The sequence below is a fragment of the Carcharodon carcharias genome, chromosome 33 (assembly GCF_017639515.1).
Source record: "Carcharodon carcharias isolate sCarCar2 chromosome 33, sCarCar2.pri, whole genome shotgun sequence".
Classification (NCBI taxonomy): domain Eukaryota; kingdom Metazoa; phylum Chordata; class Chondrichthyes; order Lamniformes; family Lamnidae; genus Carcharodon; species Carcharodon carcharias.
In genome coordinates this window covers 15177080-15201540 of record NC_054499.1, presented here as the reverse complement: position 1 = coordinate 15201540, position 24461 = coordinate 15177080, and the positions used below count along the sequence as shown (strand labels likewise).

General features: G+C 52.8%; 1 protein-coding gene across 2 annotated transcripts in view; it reads right to left on the bottom strand.

Annotated features, from left to right (window-relative positions):
* Positions 1–5695: 5695 nt before the first annotated feature.
* Positions 5696–24461, bottom strand: part of LOC121272264 (phosphatidylinositol 4,5-bisphosphate 3-kinase catalytic subunit alpha isoform) — a 134277-nt gene continuing 115511 nt past the window's right edge. For both annotated transcript variants that reach the window (XM_041178807.1, XM_041178808.1), the window contains exons 13-22: positions 22942–23106; positions 20245–20348; positions 16711–16882; positions 15964–16070; positions 14691–14812; positions 13347–13425; positions 12149–12319; positions 9988–10105; positions 8761–8912; positions 5696–6798 (exon numbers count right to left, since the gene is read on the bottom strand). In XM_041178807.1, coding sequence (XP_041034741.1) covers positions 6534–6798; positions 8761–8912; positions 9988–10105; positions 12149–12319; positions 13347–13425; positions 14691–14812; positions 15964–16070; positions 16711–16882; positions 20245–20348; positions 22942–23106 — 1455 coding nt within the window. In that variant the 3' untranslated portion in view covers positions 5696–6533. The remainder of the gene's footprint in view (positions 6799–8760; positions 8913–9987; positions 10106–12148; positions 12320–13346; positions 13426–14690; positions 14813–15963; positions 16071–16710; positions 16883–20244; positions 20349–22941; positions 23107–24461) is intronic.

Genomic DNA, 24461 nt, shown 5'->3' with positions numbered 1-24461 from the left:
ATTCACAAGAATACCAATGCCAGAGGGGGAACAACATACTTACACTGTATATAAGACTCCAATTGCCACGGAGAATGCACCAGTTGATGGTGACAGACAGTTAACTGCCAATAATTGTTTGACATTTAAACCAGGCAGCTCAACTCCGATTGGTCAAGACATTGCCGTGGGGAATGAACCGGCGAATGGCTGTCACTTATTCTTGGTTAGCTGAAACAAGCACCACATGTGGAAATGCTCTGTCAAGTCTGCGAAGAGCAGGGCCCCGTGGTATTAACATATGTAAGTTCCCAGTGCACACAAATGCACCACACTGCCAGCCCGACGGACAATCTTAAATCGGTCAGCGTCATCCTTAGAGCAGCGAGGGTTAATTTAGTAAGCGTAGCCCAGTCGCGCAATCACACCTGAACGCCGGGACGCTGCTCTGAGTTTTGCAAGGGCGGGCTGGTTGGGTATGGTCTGTACCCTCCCCTCTGCTCGCCATACAAACACATGGGCCGATGAGACACGGGCCTACCTGAACACAACCACAAGAGAGGACGCGTGGGACTTAAAACAATAGCTGACATCTTTAATAAAATGTCACTCAGGGCCCAAAGGCGCATGGTACTTTTGGTCTGACTTTACACATTTGTACAAGGTTCCATTTTTTTTTTTGCAAAGTGCAAATACAATATTTTTTTTAATTAAAATTAAAAAAAAAACAGAATCTGTGGTGAGTTTTACACAGCAGCTTCATTCACGCCAACATTCGAATCGATTAATTTGCACAGATCCTTCAGAACACACGCAAACGCGCACACACACAAACTCCAAATATATATATATGTATATATATATATAAAAAAAAACAGCTTCCCAGTATAGCAGTCAGTGATAGTCCCTACTGTTACTCCTAGCACATGCACATGCAGCAGCAATCTGGGAATTCTACACGGGGAGCAGGAACCAGAGCTCAGGACTGTAAACCACCTGGGGGGGGGCGAAAAAAACATCCAGGCTCCTTCAGGGATGTCATAGCGCGTGTCTCAGTGGGAGGATGGGTGAAGGCTGAGCCTGACAGCCGTTTAGCCCCGCAACATCCGATGAGTCCCCAACCACCACATGCGGCCTTCAAAGTATTTGCAAAGGATTTCCACCCCCCCACCCCCCCAATCACGTCACGTATGAACATGCTGGAGTTCTGGCTCCTACCACCCCGGCGTCCTCCCCATTAACACAATTTCCTGACCTTCCTCTCCTCTCCCCCCCGGCACTCACATAACCAACCACCCACGCCCAACACCCCCCACCCCACCCTCCCGTTGCAATCGCTTCCTAGGATGGATGCGGTTGTTCTCATTGGCCAGGCGTGCCTGTGGGTGGGGGCAAGACCCACACACAGCGTGGCAAGTGTCTGACAAGCCTCCCCTCCCCTCCACCACCCCCATCACGCACAGTCCTAGAAGGTTGGTTCCTCTAACGCAGGCCCCTGCAACCACAGGCTGGGTTGCTTCTTTAGTTCTGTGGCACCAATGCCCGGAAGAAAAGATCATCCAGGTGGCCACCTGTGGGTCCAGACTAACTGCCCATCCCTATTGAACAAGTGGAACTTATTTTTTGTGCGTTCAATGCGAAGGAGAGATATCAATGTCAGGCAAAGAGAGCGAGCACAATGTCAGCATCAAACACTCCCAGGGCACAGCGCGGGATTAAACACAGAGTATCTCCCCCTCTACACTGTCCCCATCAAACACTCCCAGGACAGGTACAGCACGGGGTTAGATACAGAGTAAAGCTCCCTCTACCCTGTCCCCATCAAACACTCCCTGGACAGGTACAGCACGGGGTTAGATACAGAGTAAAGCTCCCTCTACCCTGTCCCCATCAAACACTCCCAGGACAGGTACAGCACGGGGTTAGATACCTCCCCTTCTTCCAATAGTGGCTGCGGAAGCTTTCAGATCCATCCAACTGAGTGGGCCCGCTTTAATACTTCATCCAAAAGATGCCGCTTCTGACAGTGCAGCATCCAGTATCCACTGCCCACCACACCCACCTCCGCCCCCTTACCACCACACTGGCAGCAGAAGAGTCAGACAGAAGAGGGACTTGAACCCACAACCTTCTAACTCAAGAGGCAGCTGCGTTCCGAGCCACCTTCAAGCACTTTGTTTGGTTAAATGATGTAAAACATCACTGACACGTGCCAAGATCCTGAAGGATTTGATGGGGTAGATATCTGGAGGGCGTTTCCACTTGTGGGAGAGGCCAGTGGACACAGTTTAAGAATCCACCGTTAAGGTCTTCCGTTTAAGGGGGAGATGAGAATCTATTTTCTCTCAGAGGGTCGTTAGTCTGTGGCATTCTCTTCCCCAGAGAGCAGTGGAGGCCGGGTCACTGAATATATTCAAGGCTGAGTTAGAGATTTTATTTTTTGGATAGATAAGGGAGCTGAGGGATATGAGGGGTCGGTGGCAAGGTGGAGTTGAGGCCACAATCCAGATCAGTCATGATCTTATTGAATGACGGAGCAGGCTCGAAGGGCTGAATGGCCTACTCCTGCTCACAAGACCAATGATCCTAAAAATTTGGGGCTCTGGGGGTTGCCCAGGGAGAGAGGTTTTGGTAGCTGCATGCCAAGACTCAGGTGCCAGGTCGGAGAGGAGAAAGTGATGTCGAAAACAGCCAGGGTTCCCACTCGTGACCTCCTTCCCCCCCACCCCCGTGCTGGATAACAACAATCGCCAGACGGTGATGCCACCATGGTCGACCAGCCTGCCACTTCAACTTCGAGCCCTGTGCTGCAACACAGTGACCATGCGTCAAAACCCAACAGCTTCGTTGGCTCCAAAGTGCTTTGGGAAGGGGTGCCAGCCCTCCTGGCTTGTCCAGGGATTCAAGATTAATCTCCTGGACACTCTTGCAAGGTACCCGGGGGACAAAAATCATTCACTCGGGCCTGACTGGCAACAATGAGCAACCTGCTGAGGGTGGATTACAGCTCTAACGATGGATAGAGTGCATCCCGAGCCACAGAGGATTGTGGGTATCGCAGCCGCCATTGATGATCAATTGACATATCAGGCGACCAACGGCGACTCCCCGAATACTGTTTACCCGAATTTGCCAGGAGCTACACAAATGTTAAGTCCTTCTTCATTTCGCACTCCCTGACGCTGGTAATCCTCGGGGAGGTGGACCATTCAAGCACAGATTCCTCTGAGTGGCCCGAGCAGTTAATTCACATGGTGGATCAAAATGGCCACCAAAATGCTCTGGCTGTTCAATGCCTCACATTATAGCACAAAATGGCCACAGTGATGATCAGGGCTTCTCCATTTGCACATCCCTACGCTTCTTCAGGTAAACATAGACGATAAAAGTGTGTTTCTTTTATCAAAAATAAAACCAAAATGAAAGTCAATGGGATCCTTAGCTTTATAAATAAGGGCATAGTGTACTGAAGAAAGGGAGTTATACTTCTTCCTCTTCGCAAATTCTCTGTCAGGAGGCAGACCCTTAGCAAGCATTCGCCAAACCCAGCCAAGTGCTGTGATTTTTTTTTTGTGTTTAAACTACAGGCTAAACAAGAAGGCCACTCCTGCTTCTATTTCTTACGATCTTGTAACACGAAGAGCTTCCTGCAGCACAGACTGGTTTGAATTTTAAGATTAAAAAGGGGAAGGACCAATAATTTTTTGCCCACCCATTAGTGTACTCATTCATGATTGAATCCTTCGAGGCAGAGAAAGAGGCAGAACGAGAGGGAGAGGGGCAGAACGAGAGGGAGAGGGGCAGAACGAGAGGGAGAGGGGCAGAACGAGAGGGAGAGGGGCAGAACGAGAGGGAGAGGGGCAGAACGAGAGGGAGAGGGGCAGAACGAGAGGGAGAGGGGCAGAACGAGAGGGAGAGGGGCAGAACGAGAGGGAGAGGGGCAGAACGAGAGGGAGAGGGGCAGAACGAGAGGGAGAGGGGCAGAACGAGAGGGAGAGGGGCAGAACGAGAGGGAGAGAGGCAGAACGAGAGGGAGAGAGGCAGAACGAGAGGGAGAGAGGCAGAACGAGAGAGAGGGAGAGAGGCAGAGAAAGAGAGAGAGGCAAAGAGAGAGAGGGAGGGAGAGAGGCAGAGAGAGAGAGAGAGGCAGAGAGAGAGAGGGAGAGGCAGAGGGAGAGAGAGGGAGAGAGGCAGAGGGAGAGAGAGGGAGAGAGAGAGAGAGAGAGAGAGAGAGAGAGGGAGAAAGGCAGAGAGAGAGAGGGAGAGGCAGAGAGAGAGAGGGAGAGGCAGAGAGAGAGGGAGAGGCAGAGAGAGAGGGAGAGGCAGAGAGAGAGGGAGAGGCAGAGAGAGAGGGAGAGAGAGAGAGAGAGGGAGAGAGAGAGGGAGAGGCAGAGAGAGAGAGGGAGGGGCAGAGAGAGAGAAAGGGAGAGGCAGAGAGAGAGAAAGGGAGAGGCAGAGAGAGAGAGAAAGGGAGAGGCAGAGAGAGAGAAAGGGAGAGGCAGAGAGAGAGAGAAAGGGAGAGGCAGAGAGGGGCGCAGAGAGAGAGAGGCAGAGAGGGAGAGAGGGGCAGAGAAAGAGAGAGACAGAGAGGCAGAGAGACGGAGAGACAGACAGACAGAGGCAGATAGATTATTCATTTTACCCCCTAATACTGTCCATTCACACTACTAACCTCTGGCAATTCCTTAAGTCCCGATCGAGCGTGAGTGGCACCATGCCGTGTGGCTCCAAAAGGAAAACCCCCTCCCCCAAATAAAAAGCTCTGCTAAACCTGACCACCGCCCCCCCCCACCCTCCCCCTCTCCCCCCCCCCCCCCCCCCACCCCCAGTAAACATGCCCACCTCGCGCACACTGTGGCTCTACCAAAGTGAATTGTTCCACATTAACATTGTTGGGCATCCATTAACACTGTGCGACCCGGCTGAAAAATATATTCCCACAAATTGCATAACCTTCCCATGCAAATCCCGCTGCCACCCACCCCTCACCCCCCCCACCACCCCACCCCCACCCCCCCACCACCCCACCCCCACCCCCAAATAAATTCACAGTTTTAATACTTGTCAGTCCTTCCATTGAGAACTCGTTGCAGTCAAGTGGAGTATCAAAGGTAGTTCCTTCTGCATGATTTCCCTTACACCACAGAACTCGGTGAATGTCTGGTTATCCCTGAGGTGAAGCGAAGTTTCTTCATTCAAGATTCCCAGCCGCGTGGGGGTTGGACTGGAGGGGGGGTGGGGTGGAGAAACACATCAGCTATTCCTTCAGGGATGACACTTTCTCTTGTTAAGGGAGAGAACAGTGCAAATTAACAGAGTGGGGTGGGGCAGGCGACGGCAGCAGTAGCACGATACCCCCTTCATCTCCCTCACTTCCAAGAAGTTGCCAAATAAAGACTACAGCGGTGACTCGGGGCTGCAGAGTGGCAGGGGGGAAATTAAGATTAAATAAAAAAGGGAGATCATCGTCCGGGGCGACCCCAGTCTTCAGCGACAACCGATTGGCTGGCTGACAACATTGCCCAGGGCGACCCCAGTCTTCAGCGACAACCGATTGGCTGGCTGACATCATTGCCCAGGGCGACCCCAGTCTTCAGCGACAACCGAACCACCGATTGGCTGGCTGACCAACCTGACGCCTCCATCCCATTGGAAGCCAGCCCAACCCTATGCAAGCCGACCAATCCAACGCGCTCCCCCCCACCCGCCCCCCCAGTAAACAGAACGCTCTTCAATCCGTCCAACAGCTTCGCCTGACCGTTTTACAACAGATTTTAGAACCAGGTTGTGTGTCTCTGAAAGCCCCCTCTTCCAAAATAAAAGGGCTCTCTCCCCAACCATCACCGCCTCATCCGCTACGCAGGGTAAACTCCGAGTGAGGGACCCTCGCCACTTCAAAGTTCAAGGGTCTCTGGGTCCTTCCGAAATTAGAAATCGGATCCCTTTTCTTCGAGACGAGGAAACCCCGAGTGCAGAAACCCCACAAGGATCAAAAAGGGTTTTTTGGAGAGTTCTCCCTTCCCTGGGCCCAGTTAGGGTTTCTTTCGGTGCTGTTCTTTTTTTAAACCTCGGGGTTCCTAATCCCACACGAGGGAAATTGAGGCTCTGTGTGTTCTGGTGTGGAAAACCTGCGCGCTGGAAGCGTGGATTGAGCTCCGAGCTCTTTGGACTCCGAGATTCAGCAGCCTCGGTCCTCCTAGCGCTACCCTCGTTCCCAGCTTGTGTGCGTCGCTGAAGACGGAACGTAATCTCAAAATCCACTTCTCCCTCTTGGGACACCCCTCGACTAATCGTCTTCCAATGGAGGGAGAGAGAGAGAAAAATAAAAAAAATTCACCCAGGCCCAATTCAGAGTTCAACTCCTAGTTGGTGCGAGAAAGGTTAATATGTAGTGTTAGAAAGAGATTAGTTATAGACAATCCCCAGGTTAGGAATGTTGCCTGGTTTCCAAGGTAACCCTACTTCAAGTCAGTAACAACAGGTCCCTTGCCTGCAGGGCCTCTGACTTCAGAGAATACGCAGTCTGCATCGACTCCCTTGGTCGAATGTCCATTTCAGGGCATGTGGCGGATGGTGTGGAAGATCCAGTCCATTTTCGTGGTCCACCCACCGTGGTGGGCATCGTTCATCTGCTTCGTGAAATACTCCAAGGCCTCCTGCTCCATCTTGTCCAGGGCCAAGGTCTTGCGGATGTAGGCGATGTCATCGAAGGACTGGAGCTCAGGCATCCCCGAGCCCAGCATCATGGAGAAGAGGTTGATGAAGAGGTTGGCGTGCTGCCGGATGGCAAGGTACGCCTTGTAGCACATCTCCTGAAACCTGTGGTGGCGGTGCGAGAAGAGAAAAAAGAGAGAGAGAGAGAGAGTGAGACGGCGTGAGCCATAACATTCGGTGGGATTTCACAGTCACCCACCCATCACAAAGCCTACTCTCTCCAACCCCATTACAACAAAAAAACCCACCCCCGACAACAGCTTGCATTTATATAGCGCCTTTTAACAGGAGGGGCCGTGGAGAGTGGTGTAGCGGTAACGTCACTGGACTAGTAAATCCACAGGCCCAGGCCACAGCTCTGGGGGACACGGGTTCAAATCCCACCACGGCGGCTGGTGGAATTTAAATCCGATTAATAAAATCTGGAACTGAAAGCCAATCTCAGTCACGGTGACCATGAAATGATCGATCGTCATAAAAACCCACCTGGTTCACTCATGGTTTTAGAAGGAAATCGGCTATCCTTACCTGGGTCTGGCCTACATGTGACTCCAGACCCACAGCAAATGTGGTTGACTCTTTTAACTGCCCCCCCCACCCTTGCTGCTCAGTCCAAAGGCGATTACGGACAGGCAACAGACACTGGCCTTGTGACACCCACCGGCCTTGTGACACCCACCGGCCATGTGACACCCACCGGCCTTGTGACACCCACTGGCCATGAGACACCCACTGGCCATGAGACACCCACCGGCCTTGTGACACCCACCGGCCTTGTGACACCCACCGGCCTTGTGACACCCACCAGCCATGAGACATCCACTGGCCATGAGACACCCACTGGCCATGAGACACCCACTGGCCTTGTGACACCCACTGGCTATGAGACACCCACCGGCCTTGTGACACCCACCGGCCTTGTGACACCCACTGGCCTTGTGACACCCACCGGCCATGAGACATCCACTGGCCATGAGACACCCACTGGCCATGAGACACCCACTGGCTATGAGACACCCACTGGCTATGTGACACCCACTGGCTATGTGACACCCACTGGCTATGTGACACCCACCGGCTATGTGACACCCAATGGCTATGTGACACCCACTGGCCATGAGACACCCACTGGCCATGAGACACCCACCGGCTATGTGACACCCACCGGCTATGTGACACCCACTGGCTATGTGACACCCACTGGCCTTGTGACACCCACTGGCCTTGTGAAACCCACTGGCCATGAGACACCCACTGGCCATGAGACACCCACTGGCCATGAGACACCCACTGGCCATGAGACACCCACTGGCTATGTGACACCCAATGGCTATGTGACACCCACTGGCCATGAGACACCCACCGGCCATGTGAAACCCACCGGCCATGTGAAACCCACCGGCCATGAGAGAAAGAAAAAAAAGGGACAATATTTGACAGCAAGCCAAGTATGGAGGTATTAGGGCCTATGGCTAAATGCTAGGGCCAGCATTTACTGCCCATCACCATTGTTCAGAGGGCATTTAAGAGCTGACCACATTGCTGTGGGTTTGGAGTCAGATGTAGGCCAGATGGGTAAGGACAGCAGGTTTCCTTCCCTAAGGGACATTAAGTAAGCCAGACGGGGTTGATTTTATTAAAAACAACAATCGGCAATGGCTTCACAGTCACCATCACTCTTTTAATTCCAGGTTTTTATTGAGTTCAAACATCGCCGTCTGCCATGGTGGGATTCGAACCCGGGGTCCACAGGGCGTTACCCTGGGCGTCTGGGGTACTAGTCCAGCGACAGTGCCACGATGCCGCTGCCTCCCCATTACAGCGCGAGGCAGGAGAGGTTTAAGGAAGGAATTCCAGAGTTTCGGGCCTCGACCACTTGGGAAGGCACGGCCGCCAATGGCGGAGCGATTAAAATCGAGGATGAGCAAGAGGCCAGAAGTAGAGGAGAGTGCAGAGATCTCAGAGGGTTATGGGGCTGCAAGGGGTTAGAGAGATAGGGAGGGCTGAGGCCTCAGGAGGGATTTGAGAACCACAACGAGAATTTGACTGTTTGGGTGCCACACTTACAGCTCAAACTCCTTGGTTTTGGTGCATTCCTGGGCACCTTTACTAATGACAATCAGGAAATCCTGGGTCAGTACAAACGGGACTCGCTCTCGCTTGTAGCCAAACTTCTTCTTCTTGTGGTCAAGAAAGTGGCCAAAATCGATGTGAAACAGCTGGAAGAAGGCGAGAGAACACACACACACACACACACGTTAGCACGAGCAGGAATATTCCACCCACCCAAACCCTGCTCAATGTCGGTAAGGCAGCCGTGATGGGGATGGGCAGAAAGATTCTGATTAACGGAGTTCAGCGAGAACGGGCTATCTTCCGCCATCTTGGGTCACTCATCACGGAAGGTGCCGAGTCCGCCTAAGAGATTTGGGCTGGACTTAACAAGGGCGATGGTGTTGAGAACTCACTAAATAGAGTAGCCACAGCATCTCGATTAAATGAAAATTTGCCGCCCTTTAAACCCTTACGTGGTCGGTGACAACCACACGAAAGCTGCGACCATCGAGAAGATTGACGAGGCTCGAGTAAGGGCTTTCGAAATGAAGGGACTCGGATGGATAAGGCTGGTGTTGAGGGGAACTCGTCTGATATCAGGGAAGCCGACATATTTTGGACATGTGTTGCGTGGAGGGGAGTGTTTGGGGGATAGGGGTTGGGAAAGGAGAGGCAATGCAAGGCCAAACACCTGGAAAAGGTGCACATGCAAGACGCAAGATGGCACGAATGGATAATATCAGAACGAGGACTGGGCCTCTCTATGGGGCAGGCAAGTGAGGGCAGGCGCAGAACAGAAATCAGTGGAGATTGTTCATTGTACGGCCAACCCTGGGAACAAAGGCAGATGAGAAAGACAATACAGACTCTTACACAATTACCTGGAAAAACTCAGCAGGTCTGGCAGCATCGGCGGAGAAGAAAAGAGTTGACGTTTCGAGTCCTCGTGACCCTTCGGCAGAACTAGTCAACTCTTTTCTTCTCCGCCGATGCTGCCAGACCTGCTGAGTTTTTCCAGGTCATTCCGTTTTTGTTTTGGATTTCCAGCATCCGCAGTTATTTGTTTTTAAGACAGACTCCTACGCTGCCCGACAGTGAGGCGAGGAGTTGCTGGAGGGCTCCAGGCTCAAACTCTGATCTATCCCGCCTCTTCATTTCCTGACCCCCATCTTGCACAACAAAGTTCGTCAACAACCGGTTGAAAGCGTCACTCGATCCGCCCCACCTTAGCCCACTCACCTGACCATCATCCTTCACCATGATGTTACTGTTGTGCCGGTCTCCAATCCCCAGGATGAATGTGGCCACGCAGTATCCAGCACAGGAGTGGGTGAACAGATCGATCGCTGCATCATACCTAGCAACCGAGACAATTGTACACCCAACGTCAAACACGGCAACTTACAGCCCGGAAACCAGTCACACACACCGCCCTGACTTGGAAATATAATCGGCCCTTCCTTCAACTGTCGCCGGGTCAAAATCCCTCCCTAACAGCACGGTGGGTGTACCTACACCACATGGGACTGCAGCGGCTCAAGAAGGCAGCTCACCACCACCACCTTCTCAAGGGGCAATTAGGGATAGGCAATAAATGCTGGGCCCAGCCAGCGACGCCCACATCTTGTGAAAGGAAAGTTTTTTAAAAAAGTTCAGCCCATCTATTCCGTGCTGTTGTTTATGCTCCACACGGACCTCCTCCCATCCCATCACCATATCCTTTCCCCCTCATGTGTTCCCCCTTAAACGTTCACCTCAGTTACTGCAGTGATCTCCGCATTCTCGCCCGCTCTCCGGGTTAAGCCATTTCCCCTGAATTCCCCGTTTGGACTTATTAGCGACTCCCCTTGCGGTCGCCGGCCTCTCCGTTCCGGACCCCCCACAGGCGGGCGCACAGCCTTCGCCCTGTCCGCCCCATCGAGCCGCCCCGATGCAATAATCCCCGGCGTGGCTCCTTCGCTGCCATTTGCGGGAGCTTGCTGTGCGCAAGCCGGCATGCCAGGCTTCCTGCAACAGCGCAGGCGCCTCCAGAAAGGGGCTTTCGGCGGCCTGCAGAAACACACGCTGGGCCATGTGCCACAGCAATGCAAGCTCTGTGCCCCTGCCCACCGGTGGCCCCGGGCGATGAGTCGCCAAGAAAGCCCAGCCAGCCGAAAGCGGCTACCTCAGTGCCGTCTCACCAGATCTGCGTTCACCTTAGGCCTCGGCTCGCAAGTCTTTGCTGTACATCTGGCTCCTCCTCAAATCCTGTGGCTTCAGTTAGCTTCAAGAGCCAGTGAGCTAAAACATTCCATCTCCAAACAACCGTTAACAATGAAAAATTCCTTCTCTTCCCCCTGCAACCCCCCTTTATATGGCGAGCGTGAATTTGGAACCCATTCCCGATTAATATTTCACCAGCCAGCGGGTAAAAGAATCCTTTCCACTTAATCTCGTAAGCGCTTTCAGAACCCTCAGGGATCACGGCAAAATGGAGGCCATTTGGCCCATCATATCTATGCTCAGCTACACAATTTACCCCGCTCCTGTTCCCCCAAAGCCCCGAACGTCCCCTTCAAGAATCTTCCTTCCTTCCTTCGAGGATTTTTCCTTTTGCGAGCGACTTACACCTCCCGCCGCCCTTTCAGACAGCGCAGTCCAAATCACAATAGCGCCTTAGCCACGAGGGCAGAATTTCATGGTGGCTCCCTTACCGTCGCCTTCTCAAGGATAACAAATGTTGGCCTTGCCAAATCTGACCTTACCCGAGAATGTATCATATTTTTAAAAAAATCTACCCCCATGTTCTTTTCCCCTTTGCATCTACATTCGTCTACATTAAACTGCGTTTGCCACATACCTGCCAATGCTACTGGCACTTTAAGGTTCAGGGCGAGGGTTCAGGATTCAGGCTTCTGCCCCACGAGCTGGATTTTGTCAGTTCGCTGTACAGAGCCCACTCCTTCCTACTTTGCCCAAGTTGCCACTCGTCAGGACCAGACTATTCAGCCACGGGGAGCGTCACATTCAAAACTGATCCCGATGCCCACGGGTCTGTACTTTCCCATATGGATAGTGCTCAGGAAAAGGGGCCCCTGGCATAGAAGGGGCGGGGGGGGAGAGAGGGGGAGGGGTTGGGAGGGGTGAAACTTCGAAAAGCCCCCCCCGACTGCTGCCCCAGGCGCCCTGACAATGACTGGGAAATGAAGGAGACTCACAGCTGGTCCGAATGGGGGTCACCCTGAACAGTCCCAAAAACGGGGCCCAGTCTCGATCGATAGGCTACACTCGTACCTGTAACTGAACCACTCACCCCTCACACCAGTACCGCACCTCACCTCCTGTTCCACCACTAGCTCGGCCACTGCAGTACGGGGGGTTGGGGGGGGGTGGTGGTGGAAGGGTTGAGAACAGGACTTACGCTTCCCCTTTGTTCTTGTCCTTCAGCCATTGGTGCAGCGTATGGCTGTTGAATTGAAGAGCCCCCTTCAGGCCGCCTTTGCACTGGATCTGCATAATCGTGTGGGAGCTCCTCACGGCCTCAATCAGCCCCACGCAGTCTCCTATCGACAGGCACCCATAGGGCAACATCCTGGCAGCAACAAACACAGCGGTCAGAACCGGCTCCGGCCACAACTCAGACCAGTGGGTCAATCACTTGCTCATTTGAAAGTACAAAGAGAGGGGGCTGCTGGGGCTCAGGGAGGGGGGGTGGGTGTCGGTAGGAGGCAGGCTTATGGGATGCTGCATCCTGTAAATAAACCAACTATCAAGAAAAAATAAGTGTTTGTGTCCGGTTTTATACTCGACCATCTGGTTTGGGGGTCTAGTCGTCGGTGATGGTATTAAAATGCATGAACCTCGATGGGAAGTGGGATAGTCTTGAGTGGAGCAGTTACCGAGGCTTGAGTTTTAGGCCCTGCCAGCCTCTGTGCCAATTGCCCCATTCCATCCCACTCTCCCCGGCCATTTTCACAAAGGTGGGATTTGGGGAAGGGGGAACGGGCAGGGCTGCCCCCTTCCCACAAACAGAGGGTAGCCAATCCAACTAATTAAAGGGCTACTTTAAGGCCGACCGGGGGTTTTCCAGCCGGGTCTCCAGATCCCCACGGTCAGGCAGGTGGTTGGGGGTGGGGGTTTGCAGTTCGACTGCCTGGACTTGGCCTCAAGGCACCAGAGCCGAGGGCCAGTGCTCAACGCAGGCTTAGGGGCCCTCCCTGCCCGCCTGGGCACAAAAGCAGCCACACCCGGCAGAGGGCTGACCGACACAAACCCCCGCACTGTTGGCCAGGCCATGCAAAAGCCATTATTTCTGGGCGAAAATCTTAAAAAGCTGGAGGGAGGTTGCCTCTCCAGCTGCGAGAACCCACCCGTCATCGTCACCGGGCGGCAAGCCTGCCCTCTGGGCCATTCAATGGCCAATCCGGCCTGGGGGAGAAAACCCACAGCGAGGGACCGTTTCCCCCACACAGCGCGGGTTATCCTGAACACCCCACCCCCCCCACCAAACCCCAGTCAGAAACCTGCGGGGGGCAGACACGTGTCGGGGGCTGGTCGCGTGTGCAGTGGTGTGCCCGCACACTGGCGTGTACACGGACGCTCTACACGCTTGTACGTACCTGAGGTCCAGGCCCTGGTTCTGCCAAATATTTTCCATGATTCGAATGATCTGTAGTGTCAGCATGTCCTGTCTCAGGTCTGTAACAGAGAGCGCCAGCTGGTTACAAGACAGCACCCTCCTAAATACTCGAGAGAACAATCCCCTTCCTTGGAGACTCACTCCCGCTCGCAATACCCTGTCCGTCTACCCCCCCCGAACCATGGTTTCGGGAGCAGCGGGTACTCAACTTTGCAGGGACAGTGTTGATCGGAGCGGGGTAAACCCCCGACGGGGTGGGGTGGAGGATCCCGGATCAACCGGGCACCGGGAAGCACCCGATTCTGCAGGGAAAACAGGCTGCGATTTGGTTGGGGGGGGCGGGGGGGGGAGAGAGAGAGGAGGAGGAGGAGGAGGAGGAGGAGGAGGAGGAGGAGGAGGAGGAGGGGGGAGAGGAGAACCAGGGTGTCTGAGCTAGAACGGGCGGGAGTCAATCAGGGCACAACCACCCACAGCATAAAAGAGATCAGTCAGTCGCAAGGAAAACCTGGACCGGAGACTTGGCAGGGGGTGGGGGGGGGGGGGGGGGGGGGGGGGGGGGGGGGATTTCAAGCCTTAAGGCAAAACGGGAATGTCCTGCCTGCCACTGTCCTGACCTCTACCCTCACCACCCCCTACCCCTCGCTGACCCTCATCCCCAGTCTTCGCCCCGATCGCCATCGTGACAGGTGGGAGAGTCGCTCGTATATACAGATTCTGCCCCTTTGAATATATAGCCTGCATTTGTCTAGTGCCTTTCCCAGCCTCAAGATGTTCATAAGTGTTTTATAGCCGACAGAGTACTTTTTTTTTGAAGTGCAGTCACTGTTGTAATGTAGGAAAAGCAGCAGCCAATTTACGCACAGCAAGCTCCCACAAACAGCAACGTGATAACGACCAGATAATCTGCCCATCTTTTAAAGTGCTAAATGCTAAATATGGGAAAATTTGCTGGGAAGATATCCTTCGCTCTTCTTTGAAATAGCTGCCATGATATCTTTTACTTCCAGCTGAGAGACAGACAGAGCCCCTCTGTTCAGCATCTCATCCCCAAGATGGTAACTCCGATAGTGCAGCGTTCCCTCAGTACCGCACTAGGAAGAGCGGCAGCCAATTTGCACACAGCAAGCTCCCACAAACAGCAACGTGATAACGACCAGATAACCCGCCAGGATTATGGGCTCAAGTCATTGTGGGCGTGGGGATTCAAACCCACGACCTTCCCGCTCGGGAGGCGAGAGTGGCGGGTTTAAAGTTGGGAGGTCACCAATGATTAAACGGGAGGAGAGGGGGGGGAGGGACGGAAAGATGGACGTGCGAGGCTTACCATCTCCGTTTTTGAAGATGATCTCGTTGTTGGTGAAGAGCAGCTCTGACATGATGTCTGGGTTTTCCCAGTTCAGCCAAAGGGGCCGTTTAGCTGAGGACATGATCCTGCATTCTTCCAGTCTACAGGAATAAAGAGGGAAACAATTTACAGCCCACGTGTTAAACGGATCACCAGCCAGGTGGTGAAGTGTGAATCTAGACAAATCCTTTTCTTGATAGTTAGTTTATTTACAGAATGCAGCATTACATATGCTCCTGCTTCCTACCTACCAGCCACCCAATGACCCAGCAGTCTCTCTCTTTATATGTGCGCAAGATACTTAATCAAGGCAATACCCTCTACCGGTTTATTCTGAACCTTAAATATTATTTTTAACACAACATTAACACTGTGCGCATATGGGAGAAGCAGATGGAGAGTTTACAATACATTTAGAATGTGGATATGGGGTCAGGCTGCTCCACCATTTAAAGGTGTAGGTCTGCCACATTCCCCCTCCCACAAACAAACAAATCAGGCTCACATTTAATATAGTCCCTTTCACAACCACATGGCGTCCCAAAGCACTTTACAGTCGATGCAACGTAATCACAGCTGATTAAAGAGGAGGATATCAAGAGAGTAAAAAGGAAGAATGCTTTCTGTTCAAAGCACTCCCCACCAACCCCCTCCCCCACCCAGTTTTGTGATTATCTTACCATCTGAGTCCAGGATGCACGGCTATTGGCCTGTGCGAGTCTCTGTACCTTGCAGTGGGGCTGGGCATGGGCAAGTCGTGTTGGCCACAATATCGAACTCCCAACGCAAGCTCCCACTGGGTGGTGCTCAGCCTGGGAGTGCTAAATCGAAAACCGCATTCTTACATTTTACCCAGGTCGGTTTTTAACCTCCTGCACACTGGTGTTTGAGAGTTCCCAACTGGTGGCGGGAGCTCAAAGGTCAGTCCTTTCTTGGGTCCACTTTATCCCCCAGGAGCTGGCGTTTTGGGACCTCTTGCCCCCCACCCCCACCTCCCCAAAACCTGGTACCCCACCCAGTCCAACTGAGAAAAAAACACTGGGTGCCTTGTGGAAGTCAGCTGTCTACAGACTTCACAGACAGACAGACAGACAGACTCTCACATTTACTCTCGAGCTCCAGCTAGTTTCAGCCGTCTTGAGTGGGAGCCCTTGCTGATTTGTGCCGCACCCACCTGAGAGCAATAATGAGCAAGAGCAGGCATGTGGCTGAGACGCGACAGCAGACACAAGAGCAATATCCCCATGGTTACCTCAGGTTGCCCAGTTGATGTACAGGGTTAAGAGGACAGATGAATCCCTGCAGTGCCTCCATGTAATCTGGTCGACTCATCTGTTCCACCAAGAACTTCATCTGCATCTAAGAAAGGAGGGGTGAGAGATTTTCACCGACACAGCTTAACACACATCGCACTCTTGCATCACAGAACGATACAGCAAAGGAGGCCGCTATTTGTCCCATACGCCTATGGAGGAGCTACTCAATTAGTCCCACTCCCCCGCTCTGTCCCCCCCAGCCCTGCAAATTGAAGTATTTACCCAATTCCCTTTGGAAAGCCACTAACATACCCACCGTCCTATCAGGTAGCTCATCCCAATTCCAAATCCAAATCGCTCGGTGCTTATCAAAAGCTTAGACTAGTCAATCACCACAAATCTGTGTCCCTCTGGTTATCGCCCGCCCAGTCACTGCAAACAGTTTCTCCTTACTCACTCGATCCAAACGCTTCACGATTTTGAACGCCTCTATTGAACCCCCTCTTAACCTTCTCTGCTCTTAAAGGAGAATGACCCCAGGTTCCCTAGTCTCTCCACTTTAAGTGAAGTCTCTCATCCCAGGTCCCGTTCTAGCGGATCTCCTCCGCACCCTCTCTCCAAGGCCTCGACATCCCCTCCCCCCACCCATCAACCCCCAACAAAGTGCGGTGCCCAGAATCGGACACAGTAACCCGGCCGGGTGCGGACGACTGTTCTATAACGGTTAGCGCGACCCTCTCTACCTTCTGGGTCTCATCCTTCTTCTCCTGCTTCAGGATGTCGGTCAGGTTGATGAGCTTCTCCATGGCCTCCACCTGCCGAATCAGGTGCTTCAGGTACATGCCACAGGCTCGGCAGAAGGACTCCAGCAGCAGGCCGAACCTCTGACTCACCGTCTTGTTGTGCATTTCGGACCTGAGAGGTGGGGGGTGGGGGTGGGTGGTACGACAAGGAGAATCACTTTGGGTCAATAGCAACTGTGCCCAACGCTCAATAATAAATACCAGGCCGCGCTGGGAGCTATCACAACACCGCCCCCCGCCCCCACACCCCCACCTCATTCGAGATGACAGGCCTCAACCACCATCCCCCACCCCCCCCCCACCCCCCCCACCCCGCCCTCCGTCGTTGTTCTGTCCTCCAATCCCACAGATTTGGAGACCACAATCCAGGCAGTGCCAGCACCGAGGGTGCCGCAGTGTCACGGGTGCCACCTTTTGAATGAGACATTAAACCGAGGTTCCCCCCCACCCCCCGTCTGCCCTTTTGGGTGGGCGCAAATGATGCTTCAGCCACTATTGGATGAAGAGCTGGGGGGCACCCCCGCCATACCCTGGGGCCAATACTTATCCCTCAACCAACATCAAATAAATATATATATATATATATAAATACATACACATATATAAACAAGATCGGCCAGTCATTACCTCATTGCAGTCTGTGGGATCTTACTGTGCACAAACTGTGCTCCTACACTACAACAGTCAACTGCAATTCAAAAGGTACTCCACAGACTGTAATACGTTCGGTGATACCCAGAGGTTGTGAGAGGCACGGTACAAATGAGAGATCCCTTTCTATCTTTTTTTAACCGATCTGAGTCCCTGCGTACCTCTCACTTTAGCCACTTCTGCATCCCCCACCCCCCAATTTTAAATCGCTTCACCACTGGCAGCCGTGCCTTCAGCTGCTTGGGCCCATAGCTCCGGAATTCCTTCCCTAAACATCTCCACCACCCCCCCCACTCTCTCAATCTCTCTCTCTCTCTACACCCCCTTCCCCGCACCCCGCCTACTCTTAAAAACCTACCTCTCCGACTAAGCTTTGTTGGTCACTTGCTCCTAACATCTCCTCACGTGGCATTACCTCGATAATCGTGAAGTCTCTCCGGAGCTTCTACTCCAGCTCGCCCGGCATCGGTTTATCCCCGAGGTTCCCCGGGAGGTTACACGGCTGTGGGGAGGGGGGCGGCTGGGGAGTATCTGGTTAAGGAGCCCCAGCCTGGGTGACGTCGGTGGATTCCAATAATTGCTTGCTCAGGAAGAGCGGGCCCTGAAGCTAGCCACGTACCTTAAAACAGGTCCGTTTCCAAGGCAGGGGGAGGTCTGAACGACGGGAGGAGGCGGGGAACGGTATGGGGCGAGAAACGAAGAAACGAGAGGCGTGCCTAGAACCGGTGCTCTGCCGTAAGGAAGTGGACATTAGGGGAAAACCACAAGGGAGAAGGAAAGAAACAAAACAAGGAAAAAAAAATTGCAAGGTGGGAGCCGGGGAGCGCAGAGATTACAGTCACCCAGCCCCGTCACCAAGGCTGGGGCAGCAGGGGTGGGACGGTGTAGTCCGCTGTCAGCTGGGAGCGGTCCTTCGAATCCTCAATATCGACTTCGGGCCCCATGAGGTCTCATTGTGTCAGATCAAAGGTGGGCAAGGAAACGCCCCGGCTTAAACCCCCCCCTTACCCCCTACCCACCCTTATCAACAAGAGCATCAATCCCTCTTCCAGGCGGGAGCACAGGAAAGGTCACAGACTCTCCCAGTTTCCCCCATCCCGTCCCCCCACAGAGCGAGCCGGTTTACATACTCTCGCAACGCTTCCCTAACCCTTCCCCGACTGGAGGCGGCTGTGCTTGAATCGCCAACCGAAAGGCGCGCACTCCGCCGCAGGCACAATGTCAAAGTTGACGATATGAGGGGCAGGATCAACAGGCCGGGTGGTCTTTTCCTGGTGAGGTCTTGTCCCACGTTTACGTAGAAATGATTTTTGCGAGTGATGCCGACAAGGCCGGCACTTGTGTGTGGCGGGGGGGGGGGGGCGCAGTGACCCCCTTCTCGCTATCATTTAGACAATGGGCCGCGCTTTGCTAGGAAATAAGAGACTTGCGTTTGCAAAGCGCTTTGCAATCAGCCTCTGGGATGCTCCCCCCCCACCCCCCCTCCCCGCGTCCACCCCCCACCACCACCACCCACCCTCCACCAACGCCCCCACCCCCCCCAACCACCACCCCCCCCACCACCGCCAAAGTGCTTTACAGCCAACGGAGTACTTTTTGAAGTGCAGGTCGCGAGGAAACGCAGCAGCCAATTTTCTGCACAGCAAGATCCCGCAAGCAGCAATGTGATAACGACCAGATCATCTGTTGTGATGCGACGTGGACCGAGGGGATAAATGTTGCCCCCCCCCCCCCACCCCCGGGACACCGGGGAGATCGTCACCACCCCACACCCCCCCCTCCCCTTCCCCTTCCCCCTCCCCCCCCATCCCCTCTGCCCTACTTCGAAATAGCGGCCGTGGGGTCTTTTACGGGGCCTTGAGAGAGCAGAGGGGGCCTCGGTTTAACAGCTCATTGGAGAGAAGGCATCCCCCAACAGTCCAGTGTTCCCTCAGTGCTGTCCCACATGATGTGGAGACTCGAACTATCCACAACCACCCAATCCTGGGCGAGAGAGAGAGAGAGAGAGAGAGAGAGAGAGAGAGTGTGCTACTCGCTCAGCCACAGCTGATACCTTGAAGCCACCAGCAAGTGGGGGAGGGAGGTTTGAGAGATCATGGAGGGTCAACAAGGTTAAGGATGGGCAGTTGCCTCGGAGGAGAAGGATTAGTGACTCAGCTGGTCTTTTAACACCAGGGTGGCAGCTCCCATGTCAGCCCCCTCGGGTTTCATTTGGACCCAACACTCGGTTGCTACCTCATTATTAACTTACACTATCACCCTCATAGGGTATTGAGCAGTTGGGGGAGGGGATACCCTCGCCTAAGTGGCCATTCTTTACGTCAGTCTGGCCCATCGCTGGCGATACTATTCGACAGTAGAAACCATCACAATAAAATCACCCAAATCAGAGCTCGTTTCCAGCAACACCGAATTTGGGATATTCTGCTCCGTACGGCTCAGAGGTGATCCCGGGGAGCGATGGGGGTGAGAGAAGGGAGGGAGGTTGAAAAGAGTCAGTTAATTATTACTGAGGTGTTACTGAAAACATAAAAGGGCACGCCTGTGCTGATTGGCTGGCACATGGACAAAAGAAAAGATCTTTTCTCAGGACTCCCTATGAAATTTGGTATTCTAGCATTTGTCCTGATGAGTGCAAAATAAAAAAGGTCTCTCTCTCTCTCTCTTCAGGAACATTCAAAGTACTGTCCTCCCGAGCAACTATGAGTTAATAATTCTGATTTGTTCCGGCCCCGTCAGAGGGGGAGGCTCAGCAGTGGAACCAGCTCCGGAGAGCGAGTAGATCCCACGGTATCGCGGCACAGCCCAGGGTTACATACTCACTTCAGATGCCAGAAAAAGAAATGCCCTATCCTCTGATTGGTCAGGGCTTTCTTCAGCAGGAACCTTCCCAGTGGGTTATCGAGATACTGCTCATACTTCAGGACCTGTAGAGGGACCAAAGGGGCAAACTGTGAACCAGGTAGTGCAGGGAGCCTCACAATCTCAGCTCAATCCCCTCTTCCACCCCAAAACTGATCACAGATCAAAAAACAGCCTCACAGTCACAGCTCAATCACAGGAAGTTACAATCCGTCCACCTTCCTGTTTGCTTTGGACACCTGGACACCACAGAGTAAAAGATCTGGGGAATGGGACAGCGGCCTTTGAAATGTGGACGCCTGCTAAAAATTCCAAACACAGGCGGCAAGGCAAACAAGGAGGGGGTGCCTGAAGTTGCAAAAAGCGACAGGCAGGAAAGAAATCGTCCACCTTGCAGCCATTTGGCCAAAAGCTGAAGAGCTACAGAAATAGAATGTTGGCCTTTATCGCGAGGGGAACGGGGTATTAAAAGCAGGGAAGTTTTACTGCAGCTGTACGAGGGCCTTAGGGAGGCCACATCTGGAATACCGTGTACAGTTTTGGTTTCCTCATTTTAAAACAAAAAGCAGATATAATTGTTTTAGCAGCAGTTCAGGGAAGGATTCGTTTCTAAAATGAAGGGTTTGTCTTATGAGGAAAGGTGAGCCTATACCCATTGGAGGTTAGAAGAAAAAGAAGTGATCCCATCAAAAGGTATAAGATCCTGAGGGGACTTGACAGGGCACGTTTCCCTTTACAGGGGAGACCAGAACTAGGGTCTCTCTTTTAAGACAGGGATGAGGAGAAACTTTTTCTCCCAAAGGGTCGCTGCTGTGGGGAGCTCTCTTTCCCCAGAAAGTACTGGAGGCTGGGTTTTTTGGATCTATTCAAGGTCGAGATGGAGAGATTTTAGTTAGGCAAAAGAGGGGCAGCAGACAGGAAAGTGGAGCCGAGACCACAACTAGATCAGCCATGAGCTTATGGAATGGTGGAGCAGGCTCGAGGGGCCAAATGGCCTACTCCTGCTTCTATGTCCCCACGTCCCTAGATCGCTTGGCGAAGGCAAAGCCGGGGGGGGGTGGGGGGGCAGCCAGAAAGGAGGTGTACTTGGGTGACGGGTGAGCTACGCTACAGTGGAGGCGTGAGGGTGGCACAAGATAGGCGTGACATACCATGACAGCAGACCTCATGGTAGGAGTGAGCTAATGGGGAGATGGTGTGGTGGTAATGTCACCAGGCTGGCGATCCAGAGGCCCGGGTTAATTCTCTGGGGGAACGTGGGTTCAAATCCCACCATGGCAGCTGGAACATAAAGCTAGTGTCAGTACACAATCGTCGACTGTTCGGAAAACCCACTTGCTAATGCCCCCTTTAGGGAAGGAACTCTGCCGTCCTTACCCGGTCTGGCCTACATGTGACTCCAGACCCCACAGCAAATGTGGTCGACTCTTAGCTGCCCCTCGGAAATGGCAGAGCGAGCCCAGCCAGTTCAAGGGGCCAATGAAGGATGGGCAACAAATTGCCTTGCCAGAGACACCTACATCCCACGAAAGAATTTTTAAAAAGCAGCAGCAGCCCCTACCCTGCCGTTCTCACCAGGACACTCCAATCTCGCCTGGAGGCTCACCAATTCTCCAGCTGAAGCCCCCTTCCAGTCCTGCCTGCACTCTGTCCCCAGACCCCACCCCCTCATTTCCCACCAGGAATCTTCCCAATTCCCTTCGCCAACCCACCCCAACATTCTCACCCACGGCCTCCCCAATTCTTCCCTCATTTCACACCCAAGGTCTCACTAATTCCTCACCCGCTCCTCAATTTCCCACCTGGACTCTCCCTCCCTCCCTCCAACCAAGTAGGGGCCCATTACAAGTCAGGACATCCCATCTGGTCCCTAGCTTCCTGATTTCCAAGTAGGATTAATAGAGGTGCTTATACAACAGGCTGTTGAGGCAGGATATCCTGCACAGAACACCCCAATTTTTAAACTACGTATAGTCCTGTGTTTGACCCCCCCCCCCCCTTTAAAAAAGGAAACAAAGTGCTTGCATTCCCCCCCACAAAAACGTCAATTAGATCTTGGTGCAGGCATTACCATTGTGCCCGATTCCGGGCATCGCACTTTAGGAAGGGTGTCAAGGCCTTGGAGAGGGTGCGGAGGAGATTTACCAGAAACGGGACCAGGAGCGAGAGGGACCTCAGTTAACATGGAGAGATGGGAGAAGCTGGGATTGTTCTCCCTGGAGCCAAGCAGATTGAGGGGAGCGTTAATCCAGGCGTCCAAACTTACGAAGGTTGACAGAATGGTGTGTGGAGAAACGGTTTCCAGTGGCAGGAGGGTCGGTAACTGACACAGGTCCAACAGAATCAGGGAAAGAACCAGAACGGGGAGATGGGAAGAGTTTATTTTACGCAGTGAGCTGTTGTGATCTGGAACGCGCTGCCTGAAAGGAGGGTGGAAGCAGACTCAATGCTGAATTTCAAAACAAAATTGGACCGACTACTTGAAAGGAAGAAGTCAGCAGGGCTAAGGGGAACAAGGGCAGTGGGGAGCGGCACTAATTGGATAGCTCTTTCAAAGAGGCAGCACAGGCACGATGGGATGAGGGGTCTCCTTGTACGAGGGTTAGGGGGGGTGATGAAAGCATGCCACAAACAGTAACGGGGGCGAATCCCACTCACTTGAACCAGCTGGATGAGGTACTGAGACAGGCGGTCATCGGTCAGCCCTTTAACCAAACACTTCACCGCAAACTCTCGCACCATCGGGTCGGGGAAGTTGCAGTCCAGCAGCTCAAGTGCCTGCTCCGGTTTAATGAGCGGCCAGTCTTTCAGCAGGCAATACATCTGGTGAGAGAGAAACTCAGGTGAGAAGCCAAGAAGGAAAACTAACAGAAGGAACTGCAGTGCAGTCCTGCCCAGCTCCCTGCCCTACACCGTAGCTGCCTGCATTCTAATGCACACCAAGTCCCCTTCACCCACTACTTGGTGCTCGCATGCCCTACATTGGCTCCCGGTCCAGTAACGTCGATCAATTTTAAAATTCTCATCCAACGTTTTCAAATCCTTCCAAGGCCTCGCCAGCCCTTCGCCCCATCTCTGTGACCTCCTCCAGCCCCACAACCCTCCGAGATCTCTGCGCTCCTTCAATTCTGGCCTCTTGCTCATTTCCCCCATCGCTCCGCCACTGGCGGCCATGCCTTAAGCTGCCTGGGCCCTTAGCTTCGGAATCCTCTTTGATTATATGCCTCTCAGGTGCCTCGAGACATTTTACTATGCTCAAGGTGCTTTTGTTGTAGTTGGCAAAATGAATACCCTTCGGGACACTGTCAGGGCTGCACAGCACCTGTACATTAGAAGCCAGTTTGTAATCTTATAGATGGGTAAAAATCTTGCAGTAAAGTACAGTTCCTGTTGCCATAATTTTTGGTCCCATTTTTAATGTCACAAGTTAAGTGTAGCCTGTATTTAGACTGGAAATCCCTATGTAAACATTTAAGTATAGTTTCAGGCTCTGGCCAGCAGGTGGTGCATGTTTCTAAAGATGTCTCCCAACTCTGATGCCATCTTTTAAATTAAAACCTGAAATTTATCCAATCCATCTGAGGCAACTGTCAATGTTTATTTAGCTGGTTCAGCCCAGTCACAAGGGGCCGAATGGCCTCCTTCTGTGTCATTCTATGCTATACGTATACGGCATTAGGTCGCAGATCTCACTGAACCACCACGGAACAGGTTCATGGGGCCAAATGGCCTCCTTCTGTTCCTAAGAGGGGGTTTGGAGAAGGTTTACCAAACTAATACTTCAGTCACACGAAGCTGGTATTGTTTCACTCAGAGCAGAGAAGTATTGCTGAAAAATAAAGAGCTTTTTGTTTTGCGCTCATCAGGACACATGACGTGTATATCAATATAAGGGGAAAACAACAATTTATACTACATGAGAAGAGAATGTTGATTGGTTGGCAAGTGGACACTGGTAGAGACGTTGCCATGGAGAATGCATTTGGTGATGGTGACTGGCAGTTAACTGCCAAGCATTGTTTGAAATTTAAACTAGGCAGCTTGACCCTGATTGGTCGAGGCATTGTCCTGAGGTCAGCAAATGGCTGTCGTTTATTTTGTTTAGCTGAAAAAGGCACAATGTGTGCGCACGTTCTTTCTGTCTGCAAAGAATAGGGTTGTGTATTAATATATGTAGC